Consider the following 25,010-nt stretch of genomic DNA (forward strand, 5'->3'; position numbering starts at 1 on the left):
ACCATGGACGCCGGGGTTCCCTACTCCCTGTTGGCGCGGCTGGCCTCTGCAGTCTATGAGGGGGGGGGTCGCGCGCAGGGTGGCTGGCGGCTGCGGGTCATCCACGTGTGAGCGCCCTAAAACAGTGCACTCACCATGGACGCCGGGGTTCCCTCACTAACTACTATTTCTAAAGATCATTTAAGAGAATATGCAAACACATAAAATATTTTTAAATATCAAAATATATCAACTTAAATATATTTTAACAACCAGTTTGAAATAATATAAAAGTGTCTTAGATGTTATTTTGTAGAAGGATATCAAGGTTGAATCCTAGGAATATTCTAATGCATGACAAGCATGATTTACCAAGAATAACATTCCTCAAAGGAAATTATCTAGTCTCTGATAACTAGATGTTCATCAGATTACTGTCTCACAGAAAATCACCTATAGAGTTACTGTTTGTATGAATATTACTATAAGGCTTATTCATAGGGGTGGCCTTTTGTTTTTGCACAGCAAAGTGAGAAAAATAGCAACTTAATATGGCCTAACTGAAAAGTTGTCCTATGAAATGAAGTATGTGCCAGGTACTTTCCTGAGTCATTATGTCTAGTTAAAGCTTCCTTAGAAATCCTCATAATACCGACTGCTACATATATAGCATTTCCAATTTGAGGAAAGTACAACCACATTCAAACCCATACTCAACGATTGCCCCAAAAGGGGAGAAATTCTCAAAGAGGATATTACTGTCTTTCACATCCAATCAGTTTGGTAAAGTGGGCAAGAGCAACTTCAATAAACAAATGCTTATATAACTGAGGCCAGGAACTTAATTTATCTTTATATTTTATTAAAGAGTGACAATGAAATATTTAATGAGCTGATTAAACTTGAACCTTTTTATATCAGCAGACCACTATCTATCTTTGCATATTGATTCACAAGTTGTCATAATTAAGGCAGCAGATCTGTGGCTTTCAAACCTACACATGCAGACTTGCACTTGTCCATGGGCCACTTTTTGGACAGAATTTCAAGAATATTTAAAGAATCTGTAATGTGTAAAAACTATGTTTTACTTCTCAAAGAGAGTATATACATAACACAGGAATTAAGTGCTGAATTGTGCAAAAACTATTGCAGATACTTTGATAAAAGCCAACCAGTAATCATAATAGTAGCCTGTGCTTAATACTGTGTTTAGAAATTTATATTAACTGTTTTGATCAACTGCTAGAAAATAGGGTGCATTATCTAATTTAAATATTAAGAATATAACATAAGTATATTTAATAAGTTCTATTTTTGACCCAAAATTCCAACCTAAGATTAGAAGAAAACACACTATCCCCCTATTTTTCTTCTCATGTTGAAACTGTTTCCTTTGAAATAAAAGACTTCAAAAGATCTATAAGCCAGAAATCCCTTAACATTCTTGTAGCATAAACCTTTTGGAAATCTAGAAAAATCTCTGGACACTATCTCTGAATAAAAGTTAAAAATTAAATTCATAGGATTATAAAAACAAAGTTTCATTTTTTACTGAAATAGTCTAATAAAATAATCTTTCATGAACTTATATAATTTATATGAATCTTTAATAACTTCTGAAAAATATAATGAGTTTAATGGCAGTTTGTTAATATTCTCACTTAACTGTAATAAATATGTAATTGAAAAAGTTTTGAATTTTACCCACAGACAAGGTAAGGACTATTATGGTTTGCTATTTACATACATAATAGAAATGGACATTAAATTCAGTCTGAAATTAGTGTTAATACATGTTTTACCATCTGAGTTCATGGAATTACTGAATTATATTACCTATAAATTCTAATTTATTAGCTTTACTCTGAAACCATCTCTTTTTGTCCCACTCATCATGGTCTTTCTTCCTTGCAGCAAGATAGAAAAATACATTAAATTTAACTAAAATATCATTTGCAGGAGAGCAGGCAGAAAACATACGCCTGCTTAGCACCTGCTTGGCAGCAAGTACAAAGTGGACAATTGAAGATTTATGAGATAAATAAATATGAATTCACTATCATCCCCCCTCAGTTGAAAATAAGCAAACACATCAACAGCTTGAAATGTTTTCTAAGTGTTTTCTTCTTCAAGACTCAAATCCCATCTCACCAGGTCAACCATTTCAAATAAAATTCCCATCACACACCTGGTTTTGTATGCAAAGCAATGATCTTTGCAATAATAACACTGTAACAAAACACTCCATTCTAAAAGTATCTTCAATAACCCCCCAAAAATAGAGCTTTTAAAAATCTATACTGTAGTAGCAACTACATCTTTAGTATGTTTTATGGGGTTCCAAATAAAAACAAGCCTTTCATTATATAATATGGAAATGAATAAAATACTAAACATGTTTTTTAAAACACAGATGCTCAATAACCATCTTAACTAGTCAAAGTCTTTCACATTTTCAATCTAATGTTTTATTCATTCCAAGAGTTTATTCTATCTACATTATGATTAAGAAAGAGAAAAGCATTACATATACATGAGAAAAACCAGCAACCATTGGACTGTGCCAGTAAGAATAAGTGTGATTCTTGGGGCCTGAGCAGTGGCACAAGCAGTAGGGCATTTGTCTTGCATGCACTAACCTAGGATGGACCTTGTTTTAATCCTATGGCATCCTATATGATCCCTAAGCAAGGAGTGATTTCTGAGCGCATAGCCAGTAGTTACCACTGAGTGTCACTGGGTTGGCCCCAAAACAAAACAAAAAAAGAATAAGTGTGATTCTTTTAAGAATATCACCTTTGGGGTTAGAGAGTGCAGGGATAAGGGTTTCCCTCGCATGTGGTCAATTTTTCTTATATTTTCTGTATTCCATATGGTCCCCCAAGCACCGTAGGGAGTAATTCCAGTGCACAAAGCCAGGAATGACCATGGAGAACTACATATTGTAGCTGAGAAATAAATAACAATAAAAATATCATTCCTCAAACCAAAGACATAATTTTAAATATATATTTGTTTGAGGAACACACCTGAGTCTGTTCAGATCTCATTCCTGACTCTATGCTAAGAGATCACTCTGGATGAAAATCAGGAGATTATATGTGGTTGAACCCTTCAAAGTAGGTTGGCCCCTAAATATAGAATTTCAACATAAAAATATCTATTAAGTAAATCTGATAGGTCAGCAAAAGAAATGCATTTAGCTGATTTTAGAGTGATCTTTAGGGTTCAGAGTGATTGTACAGAAAATAGTGTTTGATTGCACATAGCTATCCTGGTTTCAATCACTGGCACAGTATATGGCACTCCAAACCCTAGCACAAGTGACCTCTGTGTTGTTATATACCTGTAAAGTCACTTTTTTACTTTCACCTTTTCTGAGTTAATTATCACATGTACCCCTGATTACTTCAACCCTGACCCTCAGGTGATTTATGTGCTAAAACCTGGCTAATAAAAGTGGCAAGAAAGAAGTAGAGAGGAGAAGCTTGGGTGGCTCAGTAAGATCCAAAAGGCTGCTCAGTACTCCTGGATGAAATGCCCTGATGACTCCCAAACAATGCCAGAATCACCTAGCAGTCTGAAGTACTGTGAGACCCTTGCAACATGGTATCTTGATCTCATCTGGTCTTTACACTGGTTAGGCCCCAGTGGTTAAATATCAGGTGAAAGTGCCTCTGGACCCTTTGAAAATGTTTAGAAATTTCACCTAGACAGCATACAAATCTTCTAAGTACTAACTGAATTTTTTGTTGATAATTCTGATTGCAAATTTATTTAAAGACCCAAGAGTATCCCGTAGATAGCATAAAAATTTCAACACTCATGGTAATGTGTAAGTTCATCTTAAATTGTGGAATCAGGGTAAAGTACAGAAAGACTTATGAAGTACAAAATTCAGCATTTCAGATATGGCCAAGCTTTCTTTGCAAGTATAGTAATCCTAAATTAATCCCTGGGATTTAGAGATGAAAGACAGGCACCCTGAGGTAGCAGCTATTTGATAGTGCCTACATAAGTTTCCAGAAAACAAGCAAACTGTTCTGGGTCTACTTATCCAAAGTTAACTGTAAATAGCTAACATAAGGTACTGATAAGAAATAGCACACAATGGAACCACATTGACTAGAAAGGAATACTTTAGCCTTTGATAAAAGTATCAATGATGAAGTTATTTTAATTAATAGAGAACATCAACTCCTGTCCTCTACCAGGTACTATGTATGTAGATTTAGACTGTTTCCTCATCCTCATAAAGATGAGTAAAAAATATTAAATTATATGTTTTCCTTCCTCTATCTTCAAATAATAGAAATCTACAATCTATGGATTATCCAGTCTTTAGACAAAATTGGATGTTTTTAACAATGCAGGCAACTCTGCAAACTATACAAAACATAATGACAGGCCTCAAAAAGCCTGCTACCCTAAATAGAAATTGGAATCTCAGACATGAAAACATTGTCTATATTCTCACCTAATACTTGATTTTAAATGTCATCCTTAAAATTTAGGAAAATGTGATGTGAAATAAAAAAAACTAATATCCTGAACATGAAATACAGTGTGATCTGCAGACCTCTATGCAAATTTAAAACCTCACTTCTCATTAGGGGTTACTGGATTTCATCTATAAATGTGCTGACCTTTTTTATATCTGACACCAGCTGTCAATATTCGTTTACTTAGCAATAACAAATTACTAGAAAAGGCAGATTTTCTCTATGACAACATTTCAAAGTTGCATAAAATTCTGATAGGTTAAACATTCTTGGGAATATAAAATCTTTCTATTCATATTGTATCTTTCTATACCAAAGAAAAATTTCATCAACAGTGCTAAGGACTAACTCCAGGCTCAACATTCAAATATTACCACTGGTGGGGGCTGGAGCAGTGGCGCAGAGCAGTAAGGCATCTGCCTTGCCAATGCTAGCCTAGGATGGACCATGGTTCAATCCCCCCCACATCCCATATGGTCCCCCAAGCCAGGAGTAATTTTTGAGTGCATAGCCATGAGTAACTCCTGAATGTCACTGGCTGTGCCCCCCCAAAAAAAAAATAAAAAAAAAGACTACTACTTGTGGAGCTCAGAGGTTGCTGGGGATCAAACCCAACATGTCTGCCTCATGCAAGATAAACATTTTATCTGTTTTACTATTTGCTAGAACCTACACCCCTTAGATATTTTTATAGAAATTTTTAAAGAAGTACAAACATTAGCTTTTATGTTTAATTTCTTCTTACAGTATAGCAACATGTTACCTAACAACAAAGTTAATGTCTGGAGTATAAATGTGCAAAGTTTCAATACCCAGGACCCTCCACCATTATTTATATGTCAGTTTTAGTCTCTATTCTCTTCCATATTTCTCTATTTATATATCAGATCTAATCTCTTTATTCACTTCCTTATCTATGCACATTTTAAGTAATGCAACTTTTATAAACCAAGGCTAAAAGTTTGTCATAACCTGATACTTTATATTTTCCTATTTTGTCCCTCCATATATATTAGAAATGTGTGAGATTAAATGTTCTCTTCCCTCCAATTTAATTTGTATTTATGATGTCCTTATTTCCATTCTTTTGCAACAAACTTCAAGAGCTCAACAAACTTCAAGAGTTCAACTTTTCTTACAAATACACAATATTCCAATGAATATATGGAAAATGTGTATATGTAACAATATATAAATATGTGTATATGCAACAGGGACTGGGTGTGGCCCAATATTTACCCCAATAAAATGTTTATTTTTAAGAGTAGTAAATTACTACTGAACTGTTTAAAACAATATCTGGAACATCTGTGTTCTAAATGGCAATGGTGAAAGGGTTAGAAAATCTAAACTTTCACAGAGCTCCAGGGATAGACATAGAATAATCTCACTCATCTACAAGATATAGGAAAAATAAAAGACAGTATGGCAATAATATACAGAGACAATAGAGATGAGTGCCAGGAAGACCAGCCCAAGATATGAAGCATGACACAAAGACTGGTGAGTGTAGTTAGAGCACTAATCAAAATGACAACTACCATGACAATGATAGTGAGAGTGAGAGAGAAGCATAATACCTGCCTCAGACGGGTAGTGTGTGTGTGGGGGGGGTTCAACTGGGAGACATTGGTAGTGAAAAAATTGCACTGGTGAAGGGTTGTGTACATTCTATAACTGAAATCCAATTATAAACATTTCTATAATTATGTGCTTAAATAAAAAATAATTTAATGATAATAATAATAATAATAAAGAACTCTAACGCATCCCAAACACACAGCACTGAACAGGTCATTTAAATTCTATCAGCTTCAGTTTCTATTTACAAAACCAGATGATGATATTTTTTGCTTTTTACTTAGATATATAATCAGAGGGAAAAAACTAGACATTTTATAAACTATAAACAGTATATAAATATATAATAACTAACAGTTTTCAAAATCATATTCTGTTCAAAAATTACTTTCCTGAATCACATTTTTTCATCTTCACACAAATAATAATTTTTTTATTTTAATTAATTACAAATGTAGAAGCTTACACTTCATATTTTAGGATTCATTATAAGATCTTATCCTACAAAAAACATGGTGAGACTTGCAAAATCAAATGTAGTGCTACATACTTAAAGTTTTTGAGGTCCAATGTGTAAGTTAGTCTAGACCACAGGGTTCAATTTAATAACTTTACCATTAGACTCATTCCATAAATATAGTTAGTAAGCAAAACCATGATACTCACATCCAATTTACCAAGACTTAGGGCAACAAAAACTTTCCCAAAAGCTGAATTTGCTACCTTCTAATGCAACCCTCGATAAAATACAAATCCAATTATTTGTGCATCCAGTTACTTTATTTTTTTCATGAAAATTTATTCTCTGTCACAAAAAGTTAAAAATATTCTTTCCATATATATTCTTTTTTTTTCTGCCCGGTCTGCTATGTGTCTGTATGCTGTTTCTTCAACTAAAAGACTTGGAGTTCCTACATAACAAAAGGAATCCAGATGACTTTGAAATACAAATGAAAAAAAGAAATTGGAAACGTAATATTTCTAGCAATTCACAGAAGTAGTTACTGTGTGAAAAATGGTGTACATAAGAAATCCATAGAGAATTCTTGATGAGTCACAAATTAAAACCAGGGGGAAACCTGCAAGATGCCATTGGTAATATTATTGTTTCAGTAAGAAAATTCCACTAATTCTCATGAAATTAGTTGCTAGGCATAATTATTAACAAATTAAAGAAACAGAGTGACACAAGATAGTAATTTTCTATTGAGACTGATTAAAAAGGATACTTTAGGCACATGGCCCCAAAGATAGCTATACTCAGCTATATCAATCACTGCCAGAAGACTTTTCTAAACAGTTTATGTCTCCTCAAAGATGTGAATAATTTTTCCAATTCTGTTTATCTCTCAAAACCAGCCTGTAGAATGATTTTTAAATTGCAAAGTAGAAGTGACAATACATTCAGAAAAGCTGCAAACTCACAGTCTTCATAGCATACTAGGCAGCTTCTTAAAATGGGAAAGATATTTTGAAAAGCTTTTTTAAGAGCATCAAAGTGCCAAATTTTTTTTAAAGAAAACATAAAACACAGAACTCTTTAAACTTACCTCATAGTAACTCCGAACTGCATTGCAAAATGCTTCATCAGCCACAATTTGGGTTTCTCCATTGAGAAAGGCCTGGAACCTTTCTTTCAGCAACTGCAATTGTTGTTTGTTAAGCTACAAAAAAAGAGAGGACATTAGCTATAAAATTGGCCCATTAGCTATAAAATTGAAATGTAACCATTTTATGTGTTTTGTGTAGGAAGGTACACCCAGTGATGCTATGGTTTACTCTTGTCTATGTACTTAGGAATTATTATTCCTGGTGGTAATCAAGGGACCGTATAGGATGTTGGCGATCAAAACAGAATCAGCAGAGGGGGAAGCTAGTACTTTATCCACTAAACTTTGTTCTGGCCCCTCACATCTAACCATCTGAAAAATTCTATTTTCTAGATATGTGCTAAAAACAGAAGAAAACACACATATGTTATATATGCCCAGCTACTTAGACATATTCCTCACCTAAAAAACATTTTCAAGTCATTTTCCAAGTACTTTAGCTCAAATAGGGATCAGAAAGATAGCTCTAGTATCCATGAGGCCCTCAGTCTGACCTCTGACACAATCATTTTAAAATAAAAAACTTATAGATCCTAAGGGTGCTCATCTCACCACAGGAAATCATAACATTTGATAGAGAAATTAAGTGTTGTACAAAATTTCCAACAAAGAAGAGAGAGAGGGAGATACTCTTGGGGCATGTGGGCAACTTTCCTTAGACAAGAGATAATGGTACAAATAATAGTATGGAGAACACAAAGCCTAGAGGAGCCCTATGAAAGAACCCTTTGGGCAGTTTTTCTATTAGATGTTTCTATTAGATGCCTACTCTTTGAACCCCTGAAACACATATATACCCAATAACTGCGGTGAAATAAATAAATAATATGAAGGAGACAACTGCAAAGTAGAGCACAGAAGGCAGCTTAAAGACAAATGTTGTATCTTTACATATCTTGGACAAAGCAGATTACTTGGCTCAAAATATTATCAGCAAAAGTAGTACTGATGATTAGTTACATGTAGAGTCTGCCTTACTAACCATGCACAATAGTTGTCATTAACAAGCAGATTCAGCTACTAAACTAGGAGGCTTCAGTACAAAATGACAAAGAGAACACTACTAGAAAGGTCAGAATTTCAAGACAACAGCAAAGTATTAAGTAACATGAAGTCCTCTGTGACTAACCCACGTTCATAATTGTAAAGCTGGCCTTCAGAGGAGGTGGAAAGACCTCACTAAAAGACTTACTGGGTCATGCAGAAGGGTTGTGTGCATATTTGTGCATGTGCATGTAGTCTATGTGCACATCTACATACCAGAAAAAGAAACAACATCTTTTGCATATGTTTGTTCCTTTTTTTTTTACAAGATTATTTAAGAAGTCTTTCCAGTTCTGGAGTCCATAGAGATATAAGTATTTGGAAAGATGCTGAGGATAATAAAGGAGAAAGGACAAAAATACTGGTATGCATTGTTTTTAAAAAGAAGGATGTGAGGTTTAACTCTGTTCAAATGTTTAGTAAAATGCCATTCAAATGAAAATGGCTTTTATTAAGGAATATAGGAAACAAAGACAATTTAAAATCAGTGTACTGCTGGTAACAGACTAGTAAGAAGTATCCTACAGTACCTCAGTGGGGGAAAGAGATACTGATCAGAAAAGAGAGACCACTCCTTTTCTTTACTAACTTTGCTTTGTTCAATTTGGCAAAAAATTATACCAAGATGAAATTCAGGAAAAAATTTATTTGCATTTCTCCATTTTTGTACTAAGGAAAATATAAGCAGGGGCTGTCTGTGTGTGTGCGTGTGTGTGTGTGTGCATGTGTGTGTGTATGTGTATGTGTGTGTTTGCATAAGCACAAAAGGCCTATTTAACTCTCCAAGCATGGGAGCAAGGCTCACAGAAGGAGCCAGATGGAGACAGGTATGCAGAGTATGGAGACAGGTTGCTGAGAGTGCCAAAGGCACGTGAGCTGCTGAGTGAAAGGAAACACGAGGGACTGGAAATTACAAGTGTCTAAGTAAAATACCGAAAACAAAGATGATTGTGGGAAGGATGAGTGGTAAAGGAGCCTCAAAGATCATTTGCTCTCTCTCTTCAAAATAAAAAATTGCATTGAAAACCCAGAGTTTATATGTATATTTCTTTAATATTTTTAATATGAGGCTTTTTTATTTAAAAAAATGCATTAAAGTATGGCCAGGGATATAGCACAGTGGCAAAGTACTTTCTAGGCATGTATATGATGTTCTCCGAGTTTGATTCTTGGGACCAAACAACAAAAAAATAAAATGAAATTTCAAATGAATCTCAACCTTTTGCTGACTATAGCCTCCTCTGATATTATTTCTTTCTGTGCCCCACACTTTTTCTATCACTCAATACCTGGTCTTGATAGGGCCCAGTTATGTAATGTGATTTCCACCTGCAGTCCCCTTGAAAGATCCTGGAACACAGTGAACCAGATGGCCTCTGTTTGAGAAATGCTGCTCTAAGGCTTAGAAAATGCTACTGTGCTGGTATTTAAAAGCTTAGCCATTAAAGAGCTAGAAAGATAGCACAGCAGTAAAGGTGCTTGCCAGTTTGAACCTGGCATCCCATATGGTCCCTCAAATACTGCAAGGAGTGATTCCTGAGGGGCAGAGACTGAGATAAACACTTAAGCATGGGCAAAGGTACTTTCCCCTCTGCCAAAATAAAAAGTATAGCCATTATGTTACTAAATAGCTTTTTAGTGAAGATTGCATAGAAAATTCACAATGAGAATTACAGATAAAAGATCTGAGCAAAGCATCTTGTGGTAATTCCAATGTTGCAAAACATGCCAAGATACCTGTCAAATACCAGTCTTCATTGTTGTGATTATTTACAGAAATATTATAGTTATGCACAGTCAATAAATAATTAGTACGTAGAGGATGTTCAAATTTACACTAAAAAAGGTTTTTTTTCCCTGGCACACAACCCACCAAAATAAAATTTTAAATCACAATAAATTTGGGAGGTTGGGACACACCCAGTGGTGCTCAGGGGTTACTCTTGGCTTTGCGCTCAGAAATCACTCCTGATTCAGGGGACCATGTGGGATGCTGGGATTCAAACCACAGCCAATCCTGGGTTAGCTGTGTGCAAGGCAAATGCCCTACTACTGTATCATATCGGCCCCAATAAATTTTTATTGATTTGGGTATTTTCGTTGGGGGATATGAGATGACACCTAGCTATCAACCCCAAACAAAGGTGTTCCTCCAACTTCTTTCTTCCTTAAGCCTCTATCTTTGATATGTAAAAGCATACAGGCAAGGTACTAAAGGAGTCACGTTCTCTAGGAGATTGTTTAAGGTTTGATTCCTATCAAACTCCCAGACAGGAAAGGCAGTTCTCATTCCCTTGTCCGAAGAGGATGGGGAAACAATTCCAGTTGTAGAGATCACAGGTAATAATTCACACAGTGAAAGGTACAAAAATGGGTTCAGAAAATCCAGTACTCAAGCAAGGAATTCAAACCACTGAAGTTTTCTTCTCCTAAGATGGAGAGCATTTCAATGAAAGAAGACCAAAGAATGAGCCCTAAAAGAGATTTTTAAAAACCTAAACTTAAAATTTAGTAAGTGGGGAACTGGAGTGATGACACTACAGATAGGGCATTTGCCTTGGTGTATTCCCACATATGTGCCACAAGTATAAGTAATTTTTTAAATGAGTTTGCTAAGAAAGGAGTTTGAGACAGAGAGAGAAACTTAGATATAGGAATGTTAAGTCTGGGGGTGGTTTGAAGTGAGAACACTGATTGCTAATAACTTACCTATACCTTTGTGAATCATGGTGAGTAAATAAAAATAATTATTTTTATTTTATAGTCCTGCCTCCCAGGACATAAGTTAAAGAGGTAGAAGATACCATAAATATGTAGAACTCATATACCAAAGATAATGTGATAAGGCATAAAAATTAATGATAATCAATTAATAGTAAATAATATGGAATTATCAATACTTCTCTTAAATATGTCTAACAATTCATCAGAAAATGCAAATTACCTTTATATGAGTATAAAAATATATTAGTGTTAGAGGAAGCATCAGAAACATGGTTCCCATCTGCAAACAACATTAGCAATATTTGTCTGTTTTCAATATTTTGGAAACCTGGGGTCTGTTGAAGGTTTTTGACTTAAAGGGGAAAATGTTCGACTCTGAATCACATTAATCATTTTTTCAGTTCAATTATTTGTACAGTAGGAGCTAACCATACCCATCTTCCACAAAAGAACACAGTATTATATTGGGATTTAAGGGGAAAGGAACTTAAAAGTTCAATAGATAGTTAAGCAAACGTTGCATCCAAACAAGAGTAATATTATTGGTGCTATAGAAAGTATGAATGAGCTCTCATTTAATGAATGAACTTCTTTATATCTTAAAAGGAACCTAAAGAACAGGATTATCAAATAAACTAATACTCCCAGAGATGTGTTGGTAAAACTGTGAATATAAATTTGCAAAAACAAGTAGAAGAATGGCTATGGGAGCTAAAAAGTATCTAAAAAGTAGATGTTTTAAACCTATACTTATTTATTTTAGGATTTTAAATAACAGGACCCTTTCCAGTTACTCAAATATTAATTTAAATTAATCTATAAACTAGCTTTAAATGTCTTTAAACTCAGCATGACAATCCTCTACCTAGAGTTTAAATCAGATCATTCTGCCAAGACTGAGCAATAGCTAAGTGACATTTGCCAATTCAGAATTAAAAGGTAGAAGATCTGAACATTTTTTTGGTTAAGCTTTGTTTTTAAATATTAATGTTGAATATTTCTAAGAAACTTAGGCAACTTTTTAGGCTCTTAACATGAGTTTGCTTATTTAAGTGTCCATCTGTCTTGTATCAGCACTTAGACTAGAAGGCCAGGATGCATAGCATTTGTGAATAAATCATATATGTCGGGTTGATTTCAAATCAGCTAGAGAGAACTTCAGTCTCAGAGGACAGAAACAGCTCCTGGGATTTTTTGATTCCAAGCATGGCTTTCAAATCAACCATGTATTCAATACTGCTTGAATTAAATGGGTTAATTGTTTTAGTAGCCAGCATCTGGATCTCAAAGGCTTAACACATTCGAAGTTGTTTTTTTTTTTTTTTTTTTTGTCTAGGTTTTAAAAGTGAGCCACCAATTCACTTCAAGGACTTCTGCTGTGCCTTTGGAGCACAGCAGACATCTTTGGACTTTTCTCTGCTTGCTTTGGCCTAAGACTTGATCCTGTGCAACATTCTTCTCTGAGGGCTCCTCTTTTTTGGAGGTCAGTTGTCCTGCCTACAGAGTGGAGCCAACTGACTTCTGCTGTGTCTATGAATCACTGCAGACATCTTTAGAATTTTCTCTGCTTGCTTCGGCCTAAGACTTGATCCTGTGCAGCATTCTTCCCTGAGGGCTTCTTTTCTTTTGAGGTAAGTCGTTCCATCCACAAAGGGAGGAGCCAGAGGAGTGTGACCGCTCTGCTTCGCTTCACACCCGCGCACATTATCTAGCAATGAATACCACGACAAAACGTAAAACATGCAAGTGTAGCAACGGGAAAACAACATAGACCAACACCAGGCATAGAGAATGAAGATGGCAACTCTGATGACCCCAAAACGGCCAACCACCTAGTTAGTCTTTTAGATATAGAGGATGTTCACAGAACTCAAAGAAAGCAAAAATCAAGTTGAATGGAATACTAATAAAAATCAAGAGGATATAAAGATAGAAATCAGAAAACTCCAAACTGAAATAACAGGTCTGAAAAACTCAGTAGACAAATTGAAAACCTCAATGGAAAGTCTCTCCAATAGGGTAACAGCAGCTGAGGATAGAATCAATGAGCTGGAAGATAAAATGCATAACCACTCCATAGAGCAGAAGAGACTGGAAAGAAGCCTTAAAGAAAATAATCAGACAATAGAAAAATTACTCAGAAATGTGAACAGATTAAAATAGAAGTCTTTAATAAACTCAATAGAAACAACTTAAGAATCATTGGAGTCCCAGAGACCCAGGAAGAAAATCTCCAGAAAGAATCAGCAGTCAAGAACATCATTACAGAGAAACTACCAGAGCTAAAGACTACATGCGACAAAATCCTGCATACCTGAAGAGTATCAGCTAAAGGAGACTCAAGGAAAAACACCCAAGACACATCCTAGTCACAATGATGAATCCCACAGGGAGAGACTATTGAAAGCAGTAAGATCAAAAAGGTAAATTACATTCAAGGGGGGATCCTTGAGATTTAAAGCAGACCTGTCACAAGAAACACTCAAGGCCAGAAGGCAGTGGTGGAACATAGTGACAAAACTCAATAAATTAAATGCTTCACCTAGAATACTGCACCCAGCAAAACTCACTTCAGGTTTGAAGGAGGGATTCATAGCTTCACAGATAAACAACAGCTCAGAAACTTTACAAACTCAAAACCAGCCTTAAAAGAAAAACCGAAAGGTCTACTTTAAGACCAACAGACACACCAAACTTCTACACAAAGATGGCACTAAATCCCATGACAATTATCTCTCTCAATGTCAATGGACTAAATGAACCAGTTAAGAGATACAGAGTGGTTAAATGGATCAAAAATCTGAATCCAACCTTCTGCTGCCAACAAGAAACACAACTGAATATTCAGAACAAACATAAACTCAAAATCAAAGGCTTTAGAAAAATCATCCAAGCAAACAACAACCTTAAAAAAGCTGGAGTGGCTATACGAATATCAGATGACATTTTACACACAGAAAAGTTGTAAGGGACAAAGATGGACAATTTGTACTAATCAAAAGATATGTACAGCAGGAAGAAATCACTCTCTTAAACATATACACACCCTATGAGGGACCAGCAAATATTTAATGCAATTGTTGACAAATATGAAAAATATATCAATAACACCACAATAATTGTGGGAATCTTCTGTCTCCCTTTATAGGTCACTGCCCTGTCACCCCTTGATAGATCAACTAGACTGAAACCCTACAAAAATTTACTAGCTCTGAAAAGATAAATGAAAGAAAGTGGGCTATTAGATATATATAAATCACTCCATCCCCAGAAACCTGGATATACATTCTTCTCCAATGCACATAGGCCATTCTCCAGGATAGACCATATCCTGGCCCATAAAACATATGACATAAAATCAAAAAGATACAAATTGTGTAGACTACTTCGCTGATCACTAGGCACTGAAATTAGATCTGAACTACAAAGGAACACAAAGAAAAAAATTAACACAGGGAAATTAAACAGCTTACTACCGAACAACCAGTGGATCCAAGATAAAATCAAAGAGGATATCAAAACTTTCCTGGAAACAAATGACTATAAAGACACAAATTATCAGAATTTTTGGGACACAGCCAAAGTGGTACTGAGAGAAAATTTTATAGCCTTGCAAGCACACCTCAGGATGAAAGAAGGGCCCTACATAAATAGCTTAATGACACAGCATATAAATTTAGAAAATTATCAACAAATGGAACCAAAGATAGACAGGCAAAAAGAAATAACAAAGCTTAGAGCAAAAATAAATGAAGTGAAAAATCCAGAAAACAATCCAAAAGATCAACAAAAAGCAAATGCTGGTTTTTTGAAAATTTAAACAAGATTGATAGACCACTGGCAAAACTCAAAAAGAAATTGAGAGAAACTTGGTAAACTGCATTAGAAATTAAAAGGAGGAGATCACTACTAACATTGCAGAAATTCTGAGTAATAAGAAACTACTTTGAGAAACTCTATGCCATGAAACATGAGAACCTGACAGAAATGGACAAATTATTGGACTCATAACCTTCCAGGGCTAAATAAGGATGAGGTAGCTATTTAGCTCCATCACTATTGAGGAAATTAAAATAATGATTAAAAGTCTTTTCAAAAGCAAAAGTCCAGGCCCAGATGGGTTCACTAATGAATTCTTTCAAACCTCTTAAGAGGAACTTCTATCAATCCTTTTAAGGCGCTTTCATAAAACTGAAGAAACAGGAATACTTCCAAATAGTTCCTATGAATCTAATATCACCTTGATACCAAAACCAGACAGAGATGCTGACAAAAAAGAAAATTACAGACCAACATTCCTGAACAGAGATGCAATGTTCCTCAACAAAATTCTGGCAAATAGTAACCAATGCATCATCAAGAAGGTCATCCACCACGACCAGGTAGGTTTTATCCCAGGAATGCAAGGATGGTTTAACATCCATAAATCAATCAACATACAATAATCAATAATACAAAAATCAATAATACACCATATCAACAAAAAGAAAAACAAAAATCATATTATCATATCAAAAGATGCAGAGAAAATACAAGACAAGGCTGCTCTCTCTCACCAGTCCTATTCAACATAGTGCTTGAAGTACTTGCCATAGCGATTAGGTTAGCAAAAGATATCAAGGGCATCCAGATAGGTAAAGTAGAAGTCAAGCTCTCACTGTTTGCAGATAACATGATAATATATTTAGAAAACCCTAAAGACTCTACCAAAAAGCTTCTAAGAACAATAGATTCATATAGCAAAGTTGCAGGTACAAAATTAACATGGAAAAGTCAATGGCCTTCTTATACACTAATAATGATAGAGAAGAAATGGACATTAAAAAACAATCTCATTCACATTATTGATCCACAAGCTCAAATATCTTGGAGTCAACTTAACTAAAGAGGTGAGGGAACTATATGAAGAAAACTACAGAAGCCTGCTTCAAGAAATAAGAGAGGACACAAGGAAATGGAGACATATACCCTGCTCCTGAATTGGCAGGATTAATATCATTAAAATGGCAATACTCCCCAAAACATTGCACAGATTTAATGCAATCCCTCTAAAGATACCATGACGTTTTTCAAAGAAGTGATCAAACACTTCTGAAATTCATTTGGAACAATAAACACCCACAAATAGTTAAAGCAATTCTTGGGAAAAAGAATATGGGAGGCATTACTTCCCCAATTTTAAACTGTAGTACAAAGCAATAGTTATCAAAACAGCAAGGTATTGGAATAAAGACAGATCCTCAGACCAGAGGAATAGACTTGATTATTCAGAGAATGTTCCCCATATATACAATCAAATAATCTTTATAAAGAGGCAAGAAATCTAAAGTGGAACAAGGAAAGCTACTTCAACAAGTGCTGTTGGCACAACTGGTTAGCCACTTGCAAAAAAGTAACTCAGACCCCTATCTAACACCATGCACAAAGATCAAATCCAAATGGATTACAGACCTTAATATCAGGCCTGAAACCATAAGGTATACAGAACAACACGTAGTAAAACACTACATGACATTGAGACTAAAGGCATCTTCAAGGAGGATACAGCACTTTCCAAATAAGTGGAACCAGAGATAAACAGATTGGACTATATTATGCTGAGAAGCTTCTTGACCTCAAAGGAAATAGTGCCTAAGATACAAAAGCCACCCATAGAATGGAAGAAACTATTCACCCAATACCCAGACAAGGGACTAATATCAAAAATAAACAAGAGCTGACAGAACTCAATATGAAAAAACCATATAACTCCATCAAAAAATAGGGAGAAGAAATGAACAGATATTTCCTCAAAGAAGAAATACAAATGGCCAAAAGACACATGAAAAAATGTTCCACATTACTATTCATCAGGGAGATGCAAATCAAAACTACAGTAAGGTACCATCTCAAACCACAGAGACTGGCTCACATCACAAACAACAAGAACAATCAGTACTGGCGAGGATGTGAAGAGAAAGGAACTCTTATTCAATGTTGGTGGGAATGCCATCTAGTCCAGCCTTTATCAAAAAAATATGGAGATTCCTCAAAACCTGGAAATTGAGCTCCCATTTGAGCCAGCTATCCCTGTTCCTAGGGTTATACCCAGGGACACAAAAATCCAATACAAATGTCTCTTCCTCACACCCATATTCATTGCAGCACTATTTACAATAGTCAGATTCTGGAAACAACCAAGATGCTCTTCAACAGATGAATGGCTACAGAAACTGTATAAATATACAAAATGGAATATTATACAGCTGTCAGGAAAGATGAAATCATGAACTTTTCCTATACATGGATGTACATGGAATCTATCATGCTGAGTGAAATAAATCCGAGGGAGAGTGATAGACACAGACTAGTACCACTTATCTATGGATTTTAAGAAAAATTAAAGACATTACTGTAATAAGGCCCAGAGACAATAAAGTTAAGGGCTGGAAGGGCTGAAAGGACTGGTTCACAATTTGAAGCTCACCGCAAAGCGTGGTAAATGCTGTTAGGGAAATAACTACACTAACAACTAACATGAGAGTGTTAAAGAATGAGAGAAGTAGAATACCTGTCGTGAAACAGGCAGGGGTGGAGGAGGGAGGGGAGCATTGGTGGTGGGAAAGTTGCACTGGTGAAGCGGGGGTATTCTGTTTATGACTGAAACCCAACTACAATCATGCTTGTAATCATGGTGCTTAAGTATTTAAATAAAAATTCTTATTTAAACACTGTTTACAAAGTTGCCCATAATACAATTATATCTGTCTTTCAAGGTTCCGATACCAATCCTTTCATCAGTATTATATTCCTTCACCATTTTCCCCAGTTTCCACCTTCCCCCAATTCTGCCCCTTGGCAGGTATAAATAATTTATGTAATATTGTTTGCGACAACTATATGGAAATGTAATTATCAAATAAAACTTCATTAAAAGAAAAAATGAAATGTAAAATTTGAAAGTAAACTCTACATATGTCACAGAGGAAAAGCAATACTCATCAGCAACTCTCATATAACTCACATAAGGTCAACACCACATCATTGGTATTCATACTTAATATAGATACTATGTAGCTAGTCTCCTGCTTCCCATTTTGAACTTGTAAAAACTTAAATACACACACACACACACACACACACACACAAACCAGTTTGTCTAATTTTGGACAATTATGAAGAACTGAAACCTACATTCCTAAATCTTCAATCCAGCCCTAGTTCTATCTTAAATCAAAACACATTAAATGATCAATTATTTCTTACCAATTAGAAATTTGTAGACATATGATTATTTTCAAAAAAATTTTTTTCTAGAATAAATTTTGTTCATTTCCTAAGAGTTTCAGCATAATCTCCAATTTGTTCACTAGGTTTTAATGTTAAACATTTTTGAAAAGAAAAAAAGCCAACATTGAAATCTTTAACATCATGTAAATGAAACTTGTTGCAATATAAATGTCCCTCCTAAAATTAATTAGTTATTCTAATCCTGAAGCTCCTGAAACAGTGTGGCCAACAGAGACAAATGGGAGATTCACGTACCACATTCTAAACTCTCAATGTCTATTAATTCATCCTCCAAACTCATCTTGGCAATCACATCAACTGACTCACATCAGACTTAAAATTAACAAAGCATTCTTATATGTGTGCTTCAATAGGTATTCATCTGTGTTTCAATTGATTAAGATTTTGTTCATTCTGATTATTTCAATAAATGACCAAAATTAGATTAAATCTACTATCTTAATAAGATAAAATTTATAAGTTTTATCCAAGTGAAAATGCTCAGCAAATAATAAACAGAATCTGGAATCCTGCTAGCACACAGCAGATTTTCGTTGGTACAATAATGTATAATATGTTGTGGCTCGTATTTTAGCTTTCATTATATATAACCTTCACACTAGAATAGTTAACAATTTCCCAATATATAGAAAAAATTACTAGAATTATCTAACAAAAATGTTTAAGAAGATTGAGTATAAAATTAAATTGCATAAACTAAACACAATCAGTATTTTAGCTTTAGATAAGGATTTTGAATACTTGGAATTAAACTAATTTTTATAAATTCTTTCTGTCACTGAGAAATGAACCCTAATAATAATGGCACAGGAACAAAGTTAGCTTCCAGGGTTCAGAACCATTTTTAGACTTTATGGATGGTGTAGCCCTGTATTAAGGTCACAAGATAATTTTAGACAGAATCTATACCAGATCAATCATGCTACACAGGACCCCTACCAATCAATGCCCTGAAAATCTTGCCTTGAACTACAGACTAGTTTCTATCCAGATATTGACACTCACATGAGGGACTGCTAAACATTTTGGTTAACTATAGGCAGTGAAAACTTTCCACAATAATAGTGGAAGCAATATGTGCAAAGATTAGTGGAGGATAGTGTCTCCATGCCAGAAAGATACTGGTAGTGTATATGTACCTCAAATATAGGTAGAAAGTCAAATACTTTTTAATGAAGCCAATTTACCCTGACACCAATTCTGACATATACAAAAGCATGGCATTAATAGTCATTAATAAGGGGCTGGATTTGATAGCACAGTGGAACTTGCTTTGTACAGGCCAAGCCAGATTCAATCCCTAACACCCCATATAGTCTCCTGTGCCCAATCAGGATGGTTCTGAATACAGATACAGAAATATACTCTGAGCACCAATGGGTATGGCTTCAAAACAAAACAAATATATATACATATATGTATATATATACATATATATGAATGTATATATCGTTTCTTGGAGTTAAAATAATAGTGCAGCAGGTAGGGTGCTTGCCTTGCAGATTTCAATCCCCAGGACCACATATGAACCCTGGATCTTTACCAGTAGTGATTCTTGAGTACTGCTGTATGTGGCCCTGAAATAACAAAACTGCATTTTGTGCTAGTTCAAAAAGTACTTATCCGACTAACTATACTCTCATCTACCTAGTGAAGACAAAATATGAATATCAGTATGCAGATGAAGAATTAATAAATTAACCAGAGCTATACTCACAACACAGCTTTCACTTAACATAAGACTATTGAGCACTTGAAATATTTTGAACCCACAATGCCCTTGTATATTATATATAAAACTCAGCAGGTCCTTGAACAGCATGGACTTTTATTCAATGTCCTTTAACTACAACCTTTAGTAAAACACAATAGAAGCAGAATGAAAACAAAATGATATTATTCTTCTATCTAGTATTATGTGGTTTTTCTGAAATATTTCTAGGAATGTGCAGGAAATGTTGAGAGGACTTAACTGTACTTGAAACCAAACATTTAGTATGATCAAAAACAGAAAGTTTCTCAATAATACTAGAGCATTTATTTATATGCTGGAGAATGTTTTCTTGGGGGCAAATAATTAAACAATATAATTGACTTTAATTATTAAATTATAGCTAAATAATTATTGAGGTAAAATAATTATAATGACTCACAATTTGGGTGGGTTGTGGATTAATATCTACTAGAAATTCTTAAATTACAGCTGAGGTTCAACTTTACATTTCAATTACACAACACTAAAAAGATATATGATGGTCAAGGTTTCTTTGAAGGTGAACAGTGTATTGCTTTATCCTGCAGAATAAGCGTAGTCTTAGTCACAGCAAAGTTCTGTGGGATAACTGAACAGAAATGTAATAAGGGCAAAAGAGAGCTCTAAAATATTTGCAAAAAATTTTACATGGTAATCAAGTTAAGTGTGTGACATTAGTTGTACACTATACAAGATAAAACTGAGGAGAAAGTTGTGCTACAAAGCTGGTTGGATTATAGAACTGCTGTCCCAAATTAGGGATCCTGAGCCTCAATGCACAGTTTTCATGCTATCACTATAAGACTCATTCATCATCCTACTGTTGATTCTCATTTGAATCTGTTTTTATTCAGCTCGACCTTACAGAAGACAAAAATAATGAGGCCTTATTGAAGAGGACTATTTCATGTCCCTGCCCATGGTGATAGGTAACAGAGATTCAGAAGTTTAGTTCTTTATTATCTTTAAAGTATCTCTAATTCCTTGATAGCGTCTACTTCATCTACCTTTACAGGTGAAACAGGCCATGATAATTGCCTGTAATGGCCCTTATTCATAATGTTAGCTCATCAAAAGAAAACACAAACTAATTGGGATGGTTAATGTTATGTTAAACAGGACTAAGAAATTCCTTGTGAATAAAATGTTCTTTTCTGGGAATGCATATGATGACATTTCTGGAAGAGATTAGCATTAAATTCACTAGACTGATCTAAGAAATTTACCTTTTCAAGTGCATCTAACTGGTAGAGACCTGAGAGGTATAGAAAAGGCTCTATAAATGGGGGAATCTATCTATTTCTGGTTTTTAACACCAGAGTTCCTGATCTGTAGGCCTTCAAGAATCCATTAAGATATCAAGTAGCTGAAATAAATGATAATTCACCAATTTTACTGGTTTTCAAGCAAGCAGAGAACAAACTTCTCCATGATTTCAGGTGTCCATTAGTATAATAAAGCTCCTCATATATACATTAATATATATAAATCTACATACACATAACCAATTGGTCTCGATCCTTTAAAATCCCAACTAATGCATCAAGCATCACAAGTAACAGTCCTCTATGTAAAGGAGTCAGATAATAAAGGGGGGAGAAGACTCAGAAATAGAACCATACTGAAAATTACTTACTGCAATGAGGTTGCATTCCTTTTCCAAGAGGATCTTAAACAAACAATAAAACTTCCCCAAAAATTAGTCTTAGAGATTTAATGAAGAAAAAGGAAAGGAAAAATAAAAGTTGAACACACACCCTGCTGCAACCTTATAGTACTATAAAGTGTGAAAAACAGTGTGTCATGACTCACCCAAGTTTCGAGTTAAGTTTTCCAATAAAAAATTCTCCTAGACTATTTATTAATGCAAATCATAAGAGTGCTGCCCTTTGCAACGGTATTTTTCTTGACCTTCCATAAAAGATGGCATTTAAAATAACCCAATAATATCTAATACTTACTGACCATTTATTACATATAAATTTCTTTTCAAGGATTATTTTAATCTCCTGAGATCACTCCTTGCTTTAATATAAGGAAGCTAAGAGTCAAAGAAATTTACTCTTGGCTCTGCAAATGCTTCCTTTTTAATTTTTTCTTTATTCTAGTTTTTTGGGGCCACACACAGTGATGCTCAGGGCTTACTCCTTGCTGCACACTCAGTAATCACTTCTGGTGCTACTTGGGGTATTTGGGGATAGCAACCCTGTCAGCAGCATTCAAGGCAATCACTCTACCCACAGTACTGTTGTTTCAGCCCAAGGCAAAGAAAATTTAGAAAGCAGTCCAGTTCATATAATTTGGAGCAAAGCACGTATATCTGTTTAGCATGTTCTTAGTCATTGGTTACTGGGGGTATGAGGAGGAGATTCTTCTTGAACTGAGGCCACATTCTCTATAGTCAAGTCCAGTAACATGGCCAGCAAAACCAACCACATGATTTAATCACCACAAAGTACAAAAGTCAAGTTTTTTTCTTTCCATTAACCAGACTACCTAAACAGATATGTGAACCTTACTAAATTTCTGCATGTAGTTAGTTGCACTACCATAATATCCACACATCATTTCAAGCATAACCTAGTGACTAGGAATATAGTACAAATAGAGGAATTCCTTTCATAGAGGAGACCTAAAGTTTGATATCTTCAATAAATGCCTTCCAAGTACATTCAAGTATGGCACCAGTGATCCTGGATGGTGCCTAAGAAGAACCACATTGCTGGGCCTGAGCATGGAACCATTGGTCCATACTAGACCTAACACTACAACAGCAATGCTCCAGATCCACAGTGTACATAGAAAGACCACCCCTTTAAAAAAACAAAAATGCATCACAATTAAGATAAATCCCTAAGAAATATTTCTCCTACTTCCCAACATGAAGTCATTTTGTTCTCTATGTACCATTTCATCATCTATTTAATATGACTTTCTCCTTAATATGTCCTCATTCCCTACACACAAAGACCAGTGACCTACATTCATCCATACATACATACACACAGATGTTTTGACATAAATTATTTAACAGTGGAAGAAAATCGAAGATGAAAAGGGTATCACCACTAAAGCTTTTCTGGAAATGCATTCTGTCATGAGCTATTGACATAATATCTAGCAGAGACATCACTGAGGGCGGACTAAAGAAAAAACACAATCTTAGAAAAGAATCCCAAGATAACTCGAGTCTTGTCTAAATATTAGGTTTATAGTCAGGCTTAGCAAGGCATGAAGAAACAAGCAAAGGATTTCTTTGTTGAGCTACAGTGTGAGTAGTTCCGCAGTACAGATGATATTGTTCTCAGGCAGGAAGAACTTTGTGCCTTGATACCATCTGGTATCTTCTGGCAAAGTTCCATATGCTGAAGCCACATTTGCAAGAAACAGCAATCTTTTTTTGTTCCTCACAGAAAATTTGAACAGACTCAGTAAAAGACAACCATGTATTGGTCTCAAAGCTTCAACATGCTAACCAGCTCCAATCTTTTTTTTTTATTATTATTAAAATTACCAAGACTAACAATATTGGTGATGATGGGCTTTCCCACACAAACTTATGTTCCAACTCCGCACCCTCCAACTGAGGGTCTGCTTTTCTCCACCCCTCATGGTCAAATCTAAAAAACTCCCTAATCCCCCACCAAGTCTCAATCATAGTAAACTCAGTTATGTAGACAATTTTTTCAGGTATTATTGTCTCAACTTTTTTATTCCATTATTATTTTTCTTTATATACCAGATATGAAAGAGATCATTATGTTTTGTCCCTCTACTTATGACTGACTTTACTGAGTACAAGACTTTATAGTTCCATTCATGTAACAGCAAATTCCAAGATTCTGTTTTTTTCTTATAGTTTAGTAGTATAATTCCTTTATCCAGTCATCTGTTCATAGACACTTGATATGTTTCTGAATTTTTGTCACTGTGAGCAGTGCTGCAATAAATAATAAAAGTCAATTATAATTTTGAAAAAAAAATTGGTCCTTTGGAGTGGTATTCCAGAATTTGAAGTGCTAGAGCCTATGGAATATCAGTTCTTAATTTTGTTTGTTTGCTTTGTTTTAGGGCCACACTCAGCTGTGTTCAGGTATTATTGCTGGCACATGATCACTCCTTGTAGTGATCAGGGGTCAGATATGATGAGAGAAAACTGGGGTCATTCACATACAAGGCAAGTGCTTTAACCACTGTACTGTCACTTCAGTCCTAATTTCTTTGGTTTTTTGAGGTGTAACTGTACTATTTTCCATAAAGTTGAACCAGATGACATTCCTACCAGCTGTGAATGAAGGTTCAGAAGGGCCTTTTCCAGGAAGTAACAAGGAAAGTAATATATACTTGAAAGAGGAAAATGCATATTAATTTGTTTCCCTAGAAATGTTTTAAATTTTGCTTTATGTCTAAAACATTTGACATGAATAAAAATATTTAACTTTAAAAGAGTTTAGAAGAAAAGGCAAGAATTGTAAGTTTGCCATACATGGTGGTATATCTTCCTAATATATCAAGAGGCAAAAT

General features: G+C 35.0%; 1 protein-coding gene across 1 annotated transcript in view; it reads right to left on the reverse strand.

Moving 5' to 3' along the window:
* CADPS2 (calcium dependent secretion activator 2) overlaps window positions 1–25,010 on the reverse strand; it is a 613,966-nt gene that overhangs the window by 437,342 nt on the left and 151,614 nt on the right. The window contains 1 exon segment of the mRNA XM_049771072.1: window positions 7,616–7,729. Coding sequence (XP_049627029.1) covers window positions 7,616–7,729 — 114 coding nt within the window.

This window comes from Suncus etruscus, chromosome 1 (genome assembly GCF_024139225.1).
Source record: "Suncus etruscus isolate mSunEtr1 chromosome 1, mSunEtr1.pri.cur, whole genome shotgun sequence".
In the NCBI taxonomy this organism is placed as follows: domain Eukaryota; kingdom Metazoa; phylum Chordata; class Mammalia; order Eulipotyphla; family Soricidae; genus Suncus; species Suncus etruscus.